Source organism: Laccaria bicolor, genomic scaffold, assembly GCF_000143565.1.
Source record: "Laccaria bicolor S238N-H82 LACBIscaffold_10 genomic scaffold, whole genome shotgun sequence".
NCBI classification, from domain to species: Eukaryota; Fungi; Basidiomycota; class Agaricomycetes; order Agaricales; family Hydnangiaceae; genus Laccaria; species Laccaria bicolor.
Window position 1 is genome coordinate 321,341 of NW_001889881.1, and position 18,568 is coordinate 339,908.

The 18,568-nt window shown below is 47.9% G+C and overlaps 9 protein-coding genes across 9 annotated transcripts; 7 read left to right on the forward strand and 2 right to left on the reverse strand.

Moving 5' to 3' along the window:
* Positions 1-83: 83 nt before the first annotated feature.
* LACBIDRAFT_326429 (uncharacterized protein) lies at positions 84-1,655 on the reverse strand (the record flags this gene model as incomplete). Its single annotated transcript, XM_001880362.1, has 6 exons — positions 84-184; positions 262-280; positions 336-950; positions 980-1,506; positions 1,564-1,596; positions 1,646-1,655. The coding sequence occupies 6 exons, from the start codon at positions 1,653-1,655 to the stop codon at positions 84-86; spliced, it is 1,305 nt and encodes a 434-aa protein (XP_001880397.1).
* A 354-nt stretch (positions 1,656-2,009) lies between these two features.
* LACBIDRAFT_296338 (uncharacterized protein) lies at positions 2,010-3,058 on the forward strand (the record flags this gene model as incomplete). The annotated part of the gene is made up of 2 exons (XM_001880125.1): positions 2,010-2,180; positions 2,234-3,058. The coding sequence occupies 2 exons, from the start codon at positions 2,010-2,012 to the stop codon at positions 3,056-3,058; spliced, it is 996 nt and encodes a 331-aa protein (XP_001880160.1).
* Positions 3,059-3,337: 279 nt separating this feature from the next.
* On the forward strand, positions 3,338-4,976 carry LACBIDRAFT_296339 (uncharacterized protein; the record flags this gene model as incomplete). Its single annotated transcript, XM_001880126.1, has 3 exons — positions 3,338-3,674; positions 3,722-3,856; positions 3,910-4,976. 3 exons carry the CDS (start codon positions 3,338-3,340, stop codon positions 4,974-4,976), a joined length of 1,539 nt encoding a protein of 512 aa, XP_001880161.1.
* Positions 4,977-10,301: 5,325 nt separating this feature from the next.
* Positions 10,302-10,653, forward strand: LACBIDRAFT_296341 (uncharacterized protein; the record flags this gene model as incomplete). The annotated part of the gene is made up of 2 exons (XM_001880127.1): positions 10,302-10,409; positions 10,462-10,653. The coding sequence occupies 2 exons, from the start codon at positions 10,302-10,304 to the stop codon at positions 10,651-10,653; spliced, it is 300 nt and encodes a 99-aa protein (XP_001880162.1).
* Positions 10,654-13,278: 2,625 nt separating this feature from the next.
* LACBIDRAFT_326431 (uncharacterized protein) lies at positions 13,279-15,033 on the forward strand (the record flags this gene model as incomplete). Its single annotated transcript, XM_001880128.1, has 5 exons — positions 13,279-13,452; positions 13,499-13,649; positions 13,828-14,274; positions 14,324-14,666; positions 14,712-15,033. 5 exons carry the CDS (start codon positions 13,279-13,281, stop codon positions 15,031-15,033), a joined length of 1,437 nt encoding a protein of 478 aa, XP_001880163.1.
* Positions 15,034-15,346: 313 nt separating this feature from the next.
* Positions 15,347-15,574, forward strand: LACBIDRAFT_296342 (uncharacterized protein; the record flags this gene model as incomplete). Its single annotated transcript, XM_001880129.1, has 1 exon — positions 15,347-15,574. The coding sequence occupies one exon, from the start codon at positions 15,347-15,349 to the stop codon at positions 15,572-15,574; it is 228 nt and encodes a 75-aa protein (XP_001880164.1).
* A 209-nt stretch (positions 15,575-15,783) lies between these two features.
* LACBIDRAFT_296343 (uncharacterized protein) lies at positions 15,784-15,966 on the forward strand (the record flags this gene model as incomplete). The annotated part of the gene is made up of 1 exon (XM_001880130.1): positions 15,784-15,966. One exon carries the CDS (start codon positions 15,784-15,786, stop codon positions 15,964-15,966), a length of 183 nt encoding a protein of 60 aa, XP_001880165.1.
* A 44-nt stretch (positions 15,967-16,010) lies between these two features.
* LACBIDRAFT_326432 (uncharacterized protein) lies at positions 16,011-18,001 on the forward strand (the record flags this gene model as incomplete). Its single annotated transcript, XM_001880131.1, has 5 exons — positions 16,011-16,184; positions 16,231-16,381; positions 16,434-17,045; positions 17,095-17,437; positions 17,488-18,001. The coding sequence occupies 5 exons, from the start codon at positions 16,011-16,013 to the stop codon at positions 17,999-18,001; spliced, it is 1,794 nt and encodes a 597-aa protein (XP_001880166.1).
* Positions 18,002-18,132: 131 nt separating this feature from the next.
* On the reverse strand, positions 18,133-18,487 carry LACBIDRAFT_296344 (uncharacterized protein; the record flags this gene model as incomplete). The annotated part of the gene is made up of 1 exon (XM_001880363.1): positions 18,133-18,487. One exon carries the CDS (start codon positions 18,485-18,487, stop codon positions 18,191-18,193), a length of 297 nt encoding a protein of 98 aa, XP_001880398.1. The 3' UTR covers positions 18,133-18,190.
* Positions 18,488-18,568: the final 81 nt, after the last annotated feature.

Below are 18,568 nucleotides of genomic sequence, written 5' to 3' on the forward strand. Positions count from 1 at the left end.
TCACTCTAGAGGATCCCCGTATCTTCACCGTGCCCGGGTGCAAACTACATAGCGAACCAACCTCGGTCTTGTGATCTAATCTTCTACTTAAACCCTGGTCCATCCCTTTTGTCCCTCCCCTTCCCCTTGTCTGGGATCTCGTCTGGGATGAATGGCCGTAGTCCTTCTAAAGTAGCGTCCATTGCTGCAACCAGATCACGGTCTGAATCGATTTGTTCACGCAACCGGTCTTTCTCCCTCCTCAAGGTGGCCAAAACATACCGATAATGGCTCGTTGTCGCTATGCTGTCAGGCAGGGATCTGAGCACCTCCTGGTGAATTTCGCTATGACGAACCAGGTCCATACGATCCATCTCGGTAAACTCATCTCCCCTCGTCAACAATTTATCAAAGGCAGCCTGCAAATTCCTAATCGAAGGGTCAGATGAAGCCTCGGGGTCCATAGCTCTTTCCCACACTTTGCCAATTGCCTGAACGACCTCGGCTACCACGCCCGTGCGATCACCAATGCTGTCATCAGACACAACCTTGATATTGTACTTGCGACATAAACCCCTTGCACGTGGGGAGTTTGGATCCAAGTCCAACAATTCGGTCGAAGGTGGTGGGCGTGGTGTTGTCCTCTCTTGAGTGTAGACGAAGACAGGAGCCGGGCCGAAAACGAAGGCATCGCCTGGCCGAGTTGGCAGAATGGCAGCTCCTCCTTGGCCCTGGAGTCGTGATTTGGCCTCTTGTGATTTCGTCAGATACTTCCGTGATCCCAGAGTACTATTGGACCTTGAGGCGCCAGGGGAAGACATGCCTGGTTTGTCAGAGGCAGGAGCTGGAGCAGACGTGCCAGGTGTTTGAAAATCAATGGAAGGCTGAACAGCCGAGGCTGGGGTAAATGAACGATGGACTTGAAAATCGAAAGGGGATCCTTTATTAGCCGAGGCTGGTGCAGGGTTAGGCTTTTGGAAATCGAAAATGGATGGCTGACGAGCCGAGGACGGGGGAACAGGTGGCACATTCGTTGAAGTGTCCACTTGCTGAAAATCAAAATCGATGCCTGACGAGCCGAGGCTGGTGCAGGGATGTCAGGCTTTTGGAAATCGAAAATGGATGGCTGACGAGCCGAGGATGGGGGAACAGGCGGCACATTCGTTGAAGTGTCCACTTGCTGAAAATCAAAAATCGATGCCTGACGAGCCGAGGCTGGTGGAGATCTGCCAGGCTTCTGGAAATCGAAAATCGATGGCTGATGAGCCGAGGACGGGGAAACAGGTGGCACATTCGTTGAAGTGCCCACGTGCTGAAAATCGAACATTGATGCTTGATGAGCCGAGGTCAGGGCAAAAGCTGAAGTACCGACTTTCTTAAACTCGAAAATGGATTGGTGAGCCGAGGCTGGGGTGAATGGGTTGGAACTTAGAGCGGGGGTAGGTTCTTTGAAATCGAAAATGGATCTGTGAGGAGCCGAGGATGGGACGTCCACTTCCATCACTAGTTCGGATTCTTGGCTCTGTCCTATCGGCCACCCAGAATTTAGGTTTGGCTAGTTTTCTGTCACCGACTGGAACTCACTTGGTTGAAGAGGGGGTAGAGCCTCAGCCGTTCCTAAGATATGGTTAGAACTGCTCAGCCGACAAGAGTACATAAAACTTACCATCCTTCATTTCTTGGTCTTTCATCACAGCTTCTGTTTATCTACATTAAGTAGACAATCCTTGGTGTGGAGTAGGGACAATACCTGGATTTGTTAAAGACATATCAGTCAGAGAGTAGATAGCTTTTCCTGGGATTGCACTGTGTGGTTGGTGATGAAGACACATTGTTTTTCAACGGTGGGAAAGCAAGCCACTGCAGATCGGCCATGGAACATTCTGCAGATCTCGGTTGAACATTGTACGGATCTCGGTTGAAGTAACGCCACCACGTGACCGCGTTTACAACTTCGTAATTTCACATTCACCATTGTCCCATTCCGACGCGCACATTCACCACCCTTGATCGTCCCATTCCCACTTACCATGTCCACTGCTGAACTTGCTCAAGCCGCTCAACAGGCCCATACCCTCACTCCCGGGTTCTTGGAGGATGTTAGGGTGGCCACCTCCACGCTTTTGAACTTTTACAACCATCACAGGGAAGGTCTTCTGGCCCACCAACGGACGGTGGAAGAGGATGCATACGGGAAAGCTGTGAGTGACTAACATTGATTTGTTGACTGAAATTGGATCTCTTTCTCCTACAGGAACGATTTGTATGTTTGCTCATCGACAAGAATATGTGGTATAACGCGGCCCAGTGGCTCAACCACCCTTGGATTTTGGTGTACACGGAAATGGCCCGAGCGGGACCATCAGTTGATTGGACCAAAATGTTCTCGATCCCACAACCCACCACCCCTACCTTCTTTATGGAAGGTTATGCCGGTCCCTCTCCCCCTTTACCTCCATCTTCGACCGATTCATTGCTCCCAGTCACAGTCCCAACTCCCCCATTGCCGGTACCGACAGCTTCATCATCACTCCCGGCCCCAACAAAACCAACGCGTCGGGCAAAATCAACCGATCCTGTGCCAGCGGCTGAAATGAAGTCCAAGAGTAAGACGAAGTCTGGGCGAAGGAAACCCGAGGCCGGGTCCAGCGCCCAGCCACAATCAGAGGTGACTCCTAACGACACCGCTGCCCCAGTCCAAAGCAAAAAAAGAAAAGGGGACTCGATCGAAGCCAGGCCAAAGAAGACCAGAGTCGTGAGTGCGGAGTTCATCAACAGCAGCAGTGATGAGGAAACATTGAAGCCGAAGTCGGAGTCACTTCGACCGGTTGGTGGGGAAGCAAAGGCGGTTAAACCCAAGTCCCAGCCCCATTTCTCCCGCATGACACCCAGTGCCGGCCTCAGTCTCATCCGAAGGCCCAAGTTAGACCCCGACGCCGGTCCTCCCAAGACCGCCATGGCCGCTTTAAGGCAAGCCAAAACTGCCGAACGTCTTGCAAATCAGAATGCTGCGATTGCGAAAGGCAATTATCAGCTTGCGGATATCCCCTGTGAGGCCTGCAGCAAACGCCAAGATTGAGACATTGTTCCATGCGCTATCCGTTCCCCCCCACAACAAGGATCCTGCTTCACCTGCGGTACGGGTAAGACGACCTGCACATATGCAGTAACCAAGAAAAAGGACACCGACAGTGAGGTCGAAGACGAGATCCAAAAGGGGTTGCAGGATCTTGAAACGGCCACAGTCTCTGGGGGAGATGCCCAAGTGAAGATCGTGAGGAAGAAAGCGAGGTCAAAGAAGCCGCAGGTGAAGAAGGTGAAGCCGGATGTCAAAGAGAAGGGCAAGCAGGATGTCGAAATGGCCGCAGTCGGGCATGATGTGGAGCATGCAATTGACGTGGACATGGAGGTTGGTCTGACAATGGGAAAGGGGAAGTCCGAGGGTGGTATCGACATAGAGATGGCCGAAGTCAAACATGAGGAAACCGAGGTCGGTGCCATTCCAAAAGCCGACAAAGACGTGGGCCAGGTGACTCCCACCATAATCATTGAGCCACCCACACCACACACATCGGCGATTTTCAAGAGCACTGAGACCGAGGTCGGTACCAACACTGACAAAGGAAAGGGCTGGGAGATTGGGCTGCCAGCCAGTGAGATGGAGTGGATCGTGCCCGAGTTAGCAATGCGGCCGGGTAAAAAATTCATGAAACTCGTTATTCTTTGCTGACTTCGTTTATAGAATTGGGCTTGGCTGTCAATTATATGCAACAAAGCTTTACACCCCCACCTGTTGAGCGCACGTCCCGGCCAGAAGGTTCGCGTTCGGTATCCCGTTCTCGGCAGGTCAGCCCACCAGATCCCAAGGAGGTTCATCGTAAGTTTCAAGTTGTTTTCTCATTTCCCATGATTCTCAACTTGAAAACTTAGTTGACACGGCGCTCTATCAGAAGAAGATTGACTTTAGGTCCTTGAGCCCCCCACCGAACTTCGACATGCAGACGATGCAGCAGGAGATCAGAAGACTTGCTCATGGCCAAGCCGACCTCCTGCAGAAACTCCGAGACCAACAAGCGCAAGTCAGTGTCATGGAGTTGTCTACCCCTACTATGCGAGAGTATTCGGCATTTGTGGTCCGAAAACAAGATATTGACGCAAGTGCCCTTCTCCCCCCGGCGGTTGACTCACCCGTGACCCTGTCACAACGTCTTTTGGCGCTCGAAGAGATTACCCGGTGTATTCAAGATCAAGATTTGGCTAGCCGTCCTCTGTCGGAGAAAATTGCAAGTCTAGAGACCTCCGTTTGGTTTCAGGAAGAAAAAATCACCGGAGCGACTCGCCAGATGGACCGTATTGAAGAGTCTGCCCACATGCGTTGGAAGGAAACACAAGAAGATTTGCAGTCCATCCGAAGTGATCACCAGAGACTGGAAGCCGAGGTGAGGGAAGCCGTCAAGACACTGGAGAACAAGTGGGAGACTACGCCAGCTGCGTTACAAGAGAGTCTCACCTGGGGCTTTGAGAAACTTGCAAGCCGCATCGAAACTGCCGAGCTAACGCTCCACGACCTCACGAAATCAGTCACTACTATTTCGGAGCTCAACCTGCGGCTCGGTGCTCGCCAATCAAGTCTGGAATCGCTCATTATCCAGTTCCTCGGCAACAAGGAGAAGAAGCACACTGGCATCAATACCGATCGCTCAGTCTCACCCGACCGCGGTCAGAAAAGCCAGCAGGTACAAGTCTCCCCGACCCCGGGTGTCGTTCTGCCAAACCCAGTTTCAACCGATCACGCGCAAGTCTCTCCAACCCCGGCCGTCTTTCTGCCTCCAGCATCTGAGAGCCCAGCGGTCCTTCTGTTGGCGCCAAACCCAATTCCTCCAACCCGGGCAAGTTCGCCCGGTCCTTACATTGGGGGTAATAGGAAGTCACCTCGGCTACAGAAACTCGAACCCACACTTCAAACCCCCGCACAGAGTAAGTCTTCTACTTGGTGAGGATTCAAAAATCTGACTGCCAGCAAGTTACAAACAATGATGTCCAAACTGTCCAAACTCCGTCTACTTAATAGTTAGTAGCATACATGTATATTTTTTGGACAATCTTCAATTTTTTTTTGGGCATATTTAATATGAAGTCCTGTGGTGGACATAATAATGAAAGCAGTAAGGCCTCGGCTTCTTTCACGACCCAGTAAACTGTGACCGGCAGAGAAAAGCGGGGGGATCTTGGAGCAACTTTGTCCAATGGAGACCGGCATAGTAACAGCTTGGTGTTTATTTCAGGCAGCCGAGTGCGGTTGTTTGAGCCAGACCTGTTCCAACATGGGTATGTTTACAAGAAACATTGGTCGGTATAAACTTGGTAGGGATTTTGAACCGGGGGTGTGCATAATATATTTCACTGCCTTGTGAACGTCACCGTGCTCGGCTTCTTGGGAAGTCATGGACCCAGTAAACTGCATGACCGAATACTGGACCATGACCGGCAAAGAAAAGCCGAGGTAATGTTTGAGCAACTTGGCAAATAAAACCTGAGTGAAGACGAAACTCGGCCGTATAGTGTCAACTGGATGGGACCAGGTTGGGCTGATCCACGCTGCATGGGATTCAAAGCTCTTCAGCAGACCCATGACACAGGAGCCCATTCCATGAAGAGACGGGTTGACCCAGGATCCAAGGCATATTTAATTCATGGGGTACTAGCTGACTGACCATGTCACCATGCTCGGCTTCTTGGTAGGTGATGGACCCGACCCAGTAAACTGCATGATGACCGGCAATGAAAAGCCGAGGTAAACTTGGCAAATAAAAATGAGACGGCTGTGGGCTGATCCACAATGCATGGGATTTAGAGCTCTTCAGCTGACCCATGACACATGTTGAGCCCAATCCATGAAGAGATCGGTTGACCCAGGATCCAAGGCATTTTTAGCTATGTCAATTCATGGGGTACACTTCTCAGCCGATGCACAGTACCAGTCCTAAGAGAGTCTTGATGGCCGGTCCACCTTTGATGGGGTCAACTGATCCATGGGCTCATCAGCAGGCACCATCAACTATGGTCTGTTTGTATGGTCGGGGGGCTCAGTATTAGTGGGGTAAGGTAACTAATACTTGTGCCTTCTTTTTCTTGTGTTCTTCTTGCTTTTTTTCCTTCTCCTTTTCAAGGTGTTCTTTCTCCTGCATGACAGCCACTTGACATTGATTAGCCAGAAATAGGTAGCACATAAGTATAGACAGTAGTTACCTTGTTTGGCCACCTTCTCAGAGGGCTTGCATACCCAGCCTTCACCAGTTCAGTTATCAGTGGGCATAGCTGAAGTTGGGTCTAATAAGGTATATTAGAGAGGGAGAAAGTCGAAAATATTATACACCTGTATTTTCTTTATCCAAGGATGTACGTCCTTTGTGAGCAATCAATTCCAGGTGGTTACGGGGGGTGGGTGTTGCTTTGGGAGTGGTGGCCTTCGCCACTGCTAGGAGGGCCTCAGATAATATGGCAGGAGCTGATGATGTACAGGGTTACATACCAGCATAGGTCTTTTGCACTGTAGGCATTGATGGTGAGTAATGTATGCTGTAAAGCTGTGTTGAATGAGAGTACTTCATTGAATTGAAAGAAGTAAAGACTTATGTTCATTTTGACCACCTTTTATACAGATGGCAGCTGAAAACCTATCCCACATAGAGGGGATAGGAAACACTGACTCAATGAATATGCGACAAAATTCTAACCACGTATATGATTCTGAGTGAGAGACATAACACAAGAGTATGGAGATGATGATGGTAAGAAGGAAGGAAGAAGGTGCATAGCAGAAGTGTGTCTATATGTAAGTGAAAGCCAAATACATCGAGGGTGTCGCCAAACAATGTCCGAATGTAGTAATCCCAGGATTACACCCTCCCCTGCTTTAAAAAAGAAAATAGGAAAGAAAAATTAGTAGGTAGTAAGTAAAATCCGAGCGCCAGGTGCATCAAAACCCATTGGGAAAAAGCTACCAGCTGGCAGGGTCAAAAAAAAATCTACCTAAATCAAGGAGATTGAGATTGAGACGCCTACCAGTCATCAAGATCTTGACAATCTTGAAGTTCTGTGCCTGGGAGCCACTTGTCGTGTTCTTGACCATATCCTTGCCAATGGACAAGGTATTGATATCCTCGGCCGCGTTGTCTGGCATTGAGGATTTTGTCAATATAATATTCCTCTTCACCTTCCGACGTAACAATTGGGACAGGTTCGGCAAATTTTTGTGAGGGGAACAGCAATGTGTCAGACTCGATAAAAGGTAACACTTCAGAGGTGTGGAATGTGGGATGTATGTTTGGAGAATTCGGTAGGTCGAGAGTTACAGTTGAATGGGTTTCGTCCACATTGATGATTAGTGTTTGCAAGTTCAGTTCAGTCCGGTTTTTTGCCCCCAAAACACGCAACCGTGGACCGCAACCAGTCTAGGACCAACCCATATATTGAGGGAACCGAACCGAACCACCTAGTACCGGTCTTTTGCGGTCTATGGAGCTTCAGACCGATCCAGACCGGTTTTTTTGCGTATAATTTATTATACCAATATAAACCATTTGTATCTCGACTATTATTACTCTGAAAAATAAACGGGTTATATAAAATAGTAAAGCATGTAAATACCCGTCATTCTACCAATTTTGAAGAGATTTAATGAAGATTTGACATAGCTATGACTGAAACCGAATTACATCTCATAGAGACTTGGGTAAAATATGGATTTGGTTATATCTTTCTCAATTCTTAACTGTTTTTGATGAAACAAAAACCCAATAAAAGATAATAAACGTGGTTACAAGGCTATGTAACGCACGTGTCCGTTTAACCAGTTGCAACCGATCAAAACCGGTCTTTGAACAGTTTTAATATATTTTCGAAATGAGGCAACCGGCAACCAGACCAACCCCAAATTGGGGCAACTGCAACCGAAAAAAAGACCGGACCATGGTCCGGTTCAGTTTGGTCCACCGGCTTTTTGCAGTCCTATGGACTGAACCTTTAAATACTACTTGATATGCTTCAAGAAGAGCCTCCTCGTGTTCAGTGACTTGCGAATACAATTCACTTGAGTCCCTGATGCTACTTATTAGCAAGATAGGTCCCCAACTAATGGGGGCCTTCCTCATGATATAGAAAACTTCTAAGGGACCTCCCACATTGACAGTTAGCAGCATTCTAGTATATATAATGCGTCTGATAACGAAGTCCAATGGCAATTCATGTTCATGATTTCTTTCATGGAATGATTGGGAATTGTAGTAATTATTCATTTTGAGCTGCCAGCATTGACCTAAGAACCCGTCTTTGATGCCTTTAAAAAACTTAAGGTAATGTGAACACATGTAGCTTTGATGAGTAACTGGTAAAGTAATGAACCATTTCTCCACGGTCGAACCCTCCTTTAAGTGAAACCAGAGCCAATATCCTAGAGCTTCGGGGATCCATCCTCCTAGGTAAGCTAACTGTTGTACCTGCCAGAAGTATTCAATGGCAGTCCAATGATTGCCATCCCATTCCGGCAGTTGTTCCACCTTGAGCTCTGTCTTTATAGAAGCAGGCATGTTACCATATGGTGCGGGGGGACCGAATTGGTTTCCTGGATAGGGAGGTCCTCCCCCTCCTCCACCACCTCCCCCTGGGTTGCCTCTGCCTCTGCCTTGTGGCGAAGAACCATTCGGAGAGGGTAGATCTGTTGTGTATGATGAAATAGATAGGAGGCGGAGTGGTGGGAGGAGGTGAAGGATGTTCTTGTCTTACTCAGTCACTGCCCAATCTCCGAAACACAATCATGTGGTATCAGTTAAACACTGCACAATGGACAGTCACCTTGAACAAGTTGGCTTGGGAAGGGTCCATGCTGAGAGCTGGCATGTTCTCGGAATCCGAGGGGGCTGGGGAGTTTGATTATGTGACTGTGTCTGTGGTGGGTTGATTTTCCCTTTATATATTCCAGCATCGGGTCAATGTTTGTGGGGCCAGTGCTCCACCTTGACAGTTTGTAGTGAATTTCTAACAAAATGACACATTATGTCAACCAAACAATCAGTGGGGCTGCAGCGCCGGCTACGAACACCAATAGCTTCCCTGACTGCACTCTAAGTTGACTTGTACAAATTTTCCTACCAATGTCACATTGTCCAACACATGCTAAGAAGTCTAGGAAGCTCCAAGTTGAGAGGCTGGAGTGGAAATGCTGCTATTGCAAGACCCACCGATATGCATGAGGTTTTGATAAACATGAAGTTTGGTGTATACTTACATTTATCCGCACCCATTGCTTCAATCAATCCCCTCTTTTGCAGTACCAGTTACTTTATTTGTATACAAATTATCTACATACTTATGAAGGATACCCAAGATTAGCATAGAGTGATACAACCTAATAAATACTGATGTGCTCAAATGTGGAAACCTCCCAGCACTTGCTAGTGATTAGCGTGAGGTTACATGACCTGATAACATGCTAATATGTCTTCCCTTGGAGACTGATCAACACTTGTAAGTTCATCAGCTGCCACAATGACTTGTATTGGACTTGTATGCTAATTGGGATTTTTCCGACATACCAAAGGGGGAACCAATGTCAATGGTTTTTATCAGTGATCTCCAGTATGGTCTTCTGATTTCATCTTCAAACCAAATAAGAGATGTTTTACAGTACAAATTTATTGATTTGTGATACAATTATCAAGCCCATGAAGGGAAATTGGAAAAACAGCTGTAATAAAAGGTAATAAAACTGTAATGGAGATGGCAGATAAGAAAGACAAAAAAGTTGTAGAGGACACACTTCAATGTTAGTAATACACATGCACCAATAGAAGGACAGCATAAATCATCCTCATCACCAAGAGAGAAATTCAGTCAGTGTCTCCCTAGTCTCTCATAGACAGACCACGATACAAGTGAATTTTTTATGTGTTGTATGGTTCACATGTGTATGTGGTGTCTCCCTCACCTTCCATATTTTTACTTTAATGGATGGATAGAATTGGAAAGTCTCCAGCCTTCTCCAGCGTGTGTCCATAATTGTCTGTTTACCTTTGTTTATGTATTCACCGAATCCATCCTCCAATTCAACATTACATTGGCAACACAATCAACCCTTTTGAATCTGTTGCAGGGCATCGGGTGACTCATGGCAACCATACGAATATCACAGGAATTACTTTGTCGTCTGCCTCCTTGTTGCCACGTTCCTCAGGCTGTTTCCTTTATGTCTGGTGTTGTTCTTGAATTGTATCAATTCTTGTCTGCGACTTATGCTTACCACCATGCCTGGACTGTGCCACCCGATGGATAGCCTTGCATCTGTCAAGTGCTCAAGTTACGAGATAGTGGAACCATCGCTTACTCGGAAACACATCTCATATTATACCCCTGACGGAAACGTCGTCATCCAAGTAGGTTTTCTATCCATCCTCTTATGATTTTAGCCGCTAATGACAGTCACAGGTGCAAGATACGCTTTTTAAACTCGATCTGTCCGTTCTACATGCCAAATCCCCCGTTTTTCGCAGCATTGTACCCCCTGTCTACGCTGGCAAAACTCGCCTTCTTGGCTTCAACGATCAGCACCCTTTCCAATTACCTGAAGTTTCTGAGATAGACTTTACACGTCTTCTTTCCGTAATCTATCCCTTGTAAATGCCTTTGTCTTTCATCAACATTTCTTGTGTGTTTAAATCGTCTTCCTAGCGAGCTTGGTGTCCCAAAACCAACGACAGTGGATGAATGGCTTTCAGTACTCAGACTTTCCTCCAAGTACGAGATTGATGAGTCACGCCAGATAGCAACGTCGCATCTTTGTGATCTTCCTATTAACCCCATAAGAAGAATTGCAATCTGGGAGGAATATCATCTCAATCCAGACTTCCTGATCCCGTCCTATGTCCATCTTTGCCAGTTAGATGACCCACTCACGTTGGGCATGACAATGGCACTGGGACTGAAGAATTTCACGAAGCTCTCCGCCGCTCGAGAGACATATCGGAAACGCTTGGGCTGCATTTCGTGTGCACGACACAATCACCAAGACAGACGGGCAATTGCAGAGAAATGTGTCACTGATGCCTTTGGCAAAACCGAGAGGGGGCGAGCAAAGACGAAGAAATTTCGTCAAGAGTTAAAGCTTTAGCTTTTCCTTCTTCGTTGTTGTAATGTATGAGTTCTAAGTTACAAAGATATGCCTTCACCCTCGTCTCAGCTGTGTGAGCAGTTATAACCATGGGGCTCTCGAAGGCGGTAAACCATGAGGACGAAGCCGCTAAAGTGTTCCCTACGTTTGGCGACTAAAGAGTCAACGGTCACGCGTGTTTCGAGTGCAGTCTAGTTAACTGTAGAGCCTTGGACAGGACGACCGCAAGTAAAGCCGAAGGAAGTCCACCATCAGTTTGTGAAATTGGTTCCAAAACCCGTCGTCACAATCTGACTCTGACCACGCAAGCCTGAGTCATAACAACTAAATCGATAGCAGGGACAACTGGGGTGTGAAGAGATGTCAGAATAACTGTGCGCCGCAGTGGTTCCGACAGCAGCTCGACAATCTAGTTGAAATATCCACGGATCTTGAACAATGACAGATTCAGATCCTTCCTCGTCTCGCCCATCGCGCGAGCTGCAAGTTCCCATAATCGGTCGTCCAGGTATTTCAAACCAGACGATAACGCCATTGCTAGCTCCTTATCGTTGTCTGATGTCACTTCGCCCGAGATTAACAGCACTTTTGCGACCAAGGATCTGGTTGGTCTTCTTACCGCGAGCGGTACGCAGTTTGCCCACTTCTCCTTTTTCGTCGACATAGAAAAACTTTTTGCTGTAAATTTTGACCATAGTACGCTAGCTTGAGCAGCAGCGGGACAATACAGGAAGGAGAAGTAGCGATAGTACTGAGCCACACTGAATGTTCCGGTGCTTGCAACACGTCATGTTCAGTATCATCAGGTTCTTGTACCTTAACGTCACTTGAGCAAAAAAAAAAAAGACACCAACGAAACATTACTCACCACGCTCCTCAACTTTCCCACCTCCAATCCAACCGTGCTAACCACGGTTCCTTCTACCCTCGTCGTCGCAATTTCTCTTCGCGTCCGTCGTCCAAGTTCCAACTCAATCAACTTTTCTCCCTCTATAAGCCCGCTCGGCGCTTTCAATATGCCCCTCCCACGCGCTGTTGACTGTAAGAAAGCGCTGGACACCATGGTTAGAGTCCCTGAGAAGGAGATGGTGCAAACACCGGGATAGGAACGACGGGAGGATGGTGCTGTAGACTGTGAGCTGTGTGGACGTTGGTGACGCAGTAGTTTGGGTGGTAGTGAGGGGTATTGAGACCGAGTCTGCCTCAAGGTCGAAGTCGGACATGGGCCTGGGAGTGGAAGGAGGGAACAAAGACAGCATAGGTTCGTCATAATTTGGACCAGTTTATTGAGCACGCCAGCCTTGTCCTCAATATTGCAATGGAGTCTGGCCACATCGACGAGTGAGTTGGTGGAAGAGAGAATCTCGAGTCCTATTTCCGTCGTCACCGTTTTCGTCGCCGTTCCAATCCATCTTGAACTGATAAGGCACCTGAAAGAATCCTCGACATCTGTCAGCTTTTCTACCATTTCCGTATCTCCTCATTCCCTCGCCTGCACGATGAGATCAACGATAGACTTGACCGCTTCGACCTCTTCGACCTTTCGGTTTTGCTCTTCTTTTTCCACTTGTTCCACACGGGACACTGGTGAGCGGATATCCCATTCACAACAACGCGACAAGGTGTCTATCCAGCGAGTCCCATTCGCTTTCGACACGGGCGCGATTGAAAGAAACGTGTCTAAAACAAAAGGGATACAATGGGCTGGCGAGAATTTGCCTAGCAGCCAAGGAACACTAAGCGTACCAGAGGTGGCCACGCCGTTGTGGCGATGACGGTGTATGGTTTTCGGTATGCCTTCTATGAGGGTATTCATCCTGTAATGGCTCATGGATTAGGGGATGCCGTCGCGGATATGAAAGGGAACAGGTTCGCTGAAACTGGCGCCGCCGTGCATGTAAGTAGCAGTATTTTGCCCAGCCTTTTTTGGGCAAAGGTTCCAGTGTTGTGAAGGTGGTGGAGACTTGGGCGCGCAGTCGAGCGGATTTCTGGTGCTCTTCAGCTCACGTGCCTCAGCTCTTTTCCTTTTGACTCCGATTAGGAGTGTGCTCAGCAATGACAGACCATTCCGTTACTAGACATGGCACCGCACAAAGTAACACATTCGTCAAGTTGATTCATCACCCCCAAGGAATATGTCCGAGTCCGACGAGATCGAGCTGTGGTGCTGGGTCCTGGGTGATCCATACGAACGAGTCTTTTCAGTGACCATCAAACGCAGTGCCAGTATTCAAGATCTCAAGAAAGCCATTAAAGGGGAAAAGCAATCGTTCACAGGCGTCGATGCTGACTCCATAGACCTTTATAAGGTGGGCGAATGATAAACGCTGGCGCACAGATATTAACGCATAGTAGTTCCAACTGCCTTTGAAAGATTTCAAGGATCACGCTCAAAGCATCGACCTTGCAAACGGCGAGAAATTGAAGTCGTTCGAGGAAGTCTTGTTTTACTGGGTGGAAGCGCCTGGCGAGGTCCTGAGCATGATATTACCACGTCCAGCCGGTAGTGAGTACCAATGGGCCATGATGTCGACCCACTCGTTTATGACCCTCTCCATCTTACCATTCTCGTCCCATAACTTAGATCTCTCGCTCAACTCGCCGCCGCCACCCTGGTTGGTTGAAATGCATCGTAAAGCGTAACCTTCTTGGCAACATTTTTCGTACCGCAACCGTGACCAAAGAGGGCTTCGCCAAACTTCAATCTCTTCTGGACGCACAACATCCTGAACACAATTTTGATGATTATGTGTCGTCGGATGTTCTTGCAACGAAAGCTGCATTTTTACGGGACCAGAAGGCTGAACTTGAGACAAAAGTTGTTGATGACGGCTTAGTCCTCCAACTGGAATTATCCTGCCAGCCCCCATCTGCTGATGTCGTGGTCGAAGACCGTATTGTGGGCGATGGTGACGTTGTGGACGACGACGTTGATAATACTCACGAAGCCATGGCCATTTTCCCCTACACCTTCCAGTATATGGACCTGACTGACCTTCAGTTGAAGGAGGTGCTTTGCGTGCCAAAGTTGATGCTCTTCCGAAACGACTATGTTACCATGATAGACATCTTTAACAAGAGGGAAAAGGGCACTAAGGGGAGCGCCGTCTTTTCGGGTCAGCCGGGTATCGGTGAGCAGCATTATTGGTATTTGACGGTCACTTCCAACCAACGAACTAGGGAAAACATGCATGTTGTATTACATCCTCATTCTTTGCATCATTCTTGGCCGGCCCATCGTGTTTCAGGACATCTTCGGCAAGGTCTTTGTGATTGGTACTACCGTGCTCCCTCTGGGCACACCAGGGATATCTATCGACGCCGAGGATGTTCTTGCACTCGTCGATGCCGACAATGTGGCCTGTCAACCTGACGACTATCTCTTAAATCATAAGCAATATCGCATATTGTTAACGTCTCCGCCAAAACCGCAGAACCACCGAAAATGGCTTCACCAAATAGTTGGGCCGCGTGCAACATCCATGATGGATCTATGGTCGCGAGAGGAACTTGTTGTTGCATCGTTCGTCCATTCCGTTCGATCAATCCGCCTGCTTATGGTTTCTAGGTTGCTTCTGGAAAGGGAAGACATCACTCCCAAGCGACTTCAAGAAGCTTCCCGTATTTGCGGAAACATACCTCGTGAATGTTTCTCAGCGGCAGTATCCCCTGACGCTCTTCAGGATGCTGAAAAAACGATCAAGGGAGCGATCAAGAACAGCAATAACTTGTCTGATGCTTTCAGGAGGGTGAGTGTGGGTGGCGAAACAGTGATCCACCGCATATTCCAAATACGCCCGTCGTCCGAGCGTCGATTGTGGATCGACTGTTTCGTGGAACCAGTTTCGGACTGGTCTTTCTTGGAGCTCCTGGATGAACTGTACCAATGAAGGGCAGGAGCTGCATACGAGTTCTACCGTGCCTTCAAGGGGTGCAGTGATGGCAATATACCCGCTGGAAAGTCATTTGAATATTACGATCACAAATACCTGCAAAAATCTTCCCATCGGACCTTTACTATCCAGTCTCTTAACAAGCCTCTGCTACTATAGAAATTCGGTTCAATTCCGACACAGAACGTTTTGGAGACAAGAAATTTTTGTGGGCTACTTAGCGAAGTCCGTTAAGAGGGGAAGACCATGCTACCTCCAGCTGCTGTCTCTCGTCTTTCCATCCTTCGATTCGTTCCTCTACCAACCTGGAATGTCCGAATCACCGTTCTCACATCTTATCACCTTGCAGGTGACTATAGCTGCCACACATCCTATACAGGCTAAAGGCTTGAGGGATCTCCAAACATCACTCAAGCCTGCTATCTTGACATATCTTCGACCAGCTGTAGAAAAAAAGATGGTTATTGTTTTGTTATCCCAGAGACTTTGCGGTGGATCTTTACAGATCAGTCGAGCCATCTTGGGCCGAGAAGACTGATCAGTACATCCTAGCGCTATGAGAAGAAGACGTGTACAAAGGAACGTATGGTGTAGCGGCGGGGCCGCAAGCGCCAGTCCCCGTTGAAAACAGCAACATTCACACAACGACGGTTGGCAGGAGTCGAGCTTCCTAGTTGTGACAGAACCCTCTTTGTTCCAGAGTCGGGGATAACAATAGTTGTAACTTGTAACTTGTATTCACCTTGTATGGTCTCATCAACCCATTGCTTGAGAGGAAGACATCGAGGCCAGGGTATCCAAAAATATATCAAAACTCAAGCGCCACGTCTGCATTCAGTCGGTAGATGGTTGGCGAAACTCGTCAGCTCACGTGACCGTTTTATTCCAAGGGGGCACCGCGAGGAAATCCGAGACTCCAACTCTCTTTAACTCCAGCACTGCACATTCTTCAAGTTAATTCACCCCCAAGAAATATGTCCGAGTCCGACGAGATCAAGCTGTGGTGCTGGGTCCTGGGTGATTCATACGAACGAGTCTTTTCAGTGATCGTCGAACGTAGTGCCCGTATTCAAGATCTTAAGAAAGCCATTAAAGGGGCAAAGCATTCGTTCAAAGGCGTCGATGCTGACTCCATATACCTTCATAAGGTGGGCGAATAATAAACGCCGGCGTACAGAGATTAACACATACTAGTTCCAACTGCCTTTGAAAGATTTCAAGGAACATGCTCAAAGCATTGACCTTTCAAACGGCGAGAAATTGAAGTCGTTCGAGGAAGTCTCGTTTTACTGGGTGGAAGCGCCTGGCAAGGTTCTGAGCATCATATTACCACGTCCAGCCGGTAGTGAGTACTAATGGCCTATGATGTCGAGCCACTCGTTTATGACCCTATCCAGCAACCGTCTCACCATCCTCGTCCCATAATTTAGATCTCTCGCTCAACCCGCCGCTGCCTCCCTGGTTGGTTGAAATGCATCGTGAACTGTGGGGAAAGCGTAACCTTCTTGGCAAAGTTTTTCGTACCGTAACGGTGAAGAAAGACCACTTCACCGAACTTGAAAGTCGTCTGGACGCACTGCATCCCGAACGCAACTCCGATGAATACCTGTTCGTGGATGTTATTGCCGAGAAATCTGAATTCTTACGCGAGAAGAGCATTGGTCTTGACCCAGATCGAGACTTTGTTGGCGGTTTAGTTCCCCGACCAGTTTCAAGTCCCTGCCAGCCCCCATCTGATGACGACGTTGTTATGGACATTGACGACGTTGTTATGAACGACGACGCTGACTTGGTCACTGATGATTATCATCTTCCAAAGGAAGCCACAGCGATTTTCCCCTATACCTTTCGGTATCTGGACCTGACTGTCCTCCAGTCCAAGCTTAAGACGCTTCGTGTGCCACGGTTGATATTCTATCGAAACGAGTGGGACATAATGATAGACATCTTCAACAAGAGGGAAGAGGGCATTAAGGGGAGCGCCGTCTTTTCGGGTCAGCCGGGCATCGGTGAGCACCATTATTGGTATTTGACGGTCACTTCCAATCAACGAACTAGGTAAAACATGTATGTTGTATTCCATCCTCGTTCTTTGCATCATTCTCGCCAAACCAACCGTGTTTCAGGACTTAGATGGCAATGTCTTCATCGTTGATGCTACCGTGCGCCCTTTGGACACACAGAAGGTATATAACGACGCCGACGATGTTCTTACACTTGTCGATGCCGACGAAAACGTTTGCACACCTCGTACGGATATCTTTCGTCATTGGCAATGTCGCATACTTGTCACCTCCCCGCCAAGAAAGAAGGACGACCGAAGGTGGCTTACTCAAAGAGTTATGGAGGATGCGGTCTTCATGATGGATCCATGGTCGCGAGCCGAATTTGTTGTTGCATCGTTTGTGGATTCCGCTTGATCAATCTTGCTGCTGACGGTTTTAAACATAGGTTGTTCCTGCATAGCAAAAACATCACCCTCAAGCAACTTCAGGAAGCTTCCCGTATTTGCAGCAACATACCTCGTACATCTCATCTAGCAGTGGTATCTGGTGTAGCTGTTCGCAATGCCAAAAGTGTGGTCAAGAGTGCGATTGTCCATACCCAAGCCTTGTTTGATGCTATTATCGGCATGAATCTGGGTGGCGAAACAGTCATCCATCGTGTATTCCAAATACGCCCGCCCGACAAGGATCGGTCGTGGGAGAACAGTTGCGTGGAGCCAATTTCAGACTGGATTCTCTCGGAGATGATGGATGCCCTGGACGAGCGAAGGCCAGGCGCTGCCTATGAGTTCTACTGTCGCCTAAGAAGTTACAATAATGGCAACTTTACACTCGCTTCAAAGTCATTCGAATATCGCCTTCACAAATACTTGAAAAGATCTTCCCATCGAATCTTTACTATCCAGTCTCTTGATAACCCCTTTCCCACTCTTGAATTCTTCCCCTCCTTGAATCCTTAGAGTTGATTGTAGGGAGTCCCAATACGGCAGACCTCCACCTACGATCTCTACGTAATCTGCAGAGCATCAAGATATCTTCGGCCAACAACGATTCCTTCATGAATATCATTGAACCCCTTTCGCTCTTGTTACTCGCCAAACCTTCACACCCTTCATGTGTCGGTCTAGCGGCATCCCTTCATCATCTTCTCAGGAATTGTCCTCCAGCCCGTTTCTCACTGAAGCTACACTCCTCATCTTCACCGCGTAACGTCCTTGACACTGCACAATTACACAACATCGGAGTCTGATCCAAACGGGGCGTATGTTGATAAGGCAGAAAGCTCGCATCCAGACGAGATATGGGCGATATTGAAAGAATGTCACGAAACTCTTCGCTTGAGAGACATATTGGAAACGCTTGGGCTGCGTTTCGTGTGCAGTATCTATCACATTTCTCTTCAATTGCCCGCTTGTCGTGATGAGTGCCTTTGGCAAAAACGACATAGGGGGAGCAAAGACGAAGAAATTCTGTCAAGTCAAAACTCTAGATTTTTCCTCTTTGTTGTCGTAATGTTCTAAGTTAAT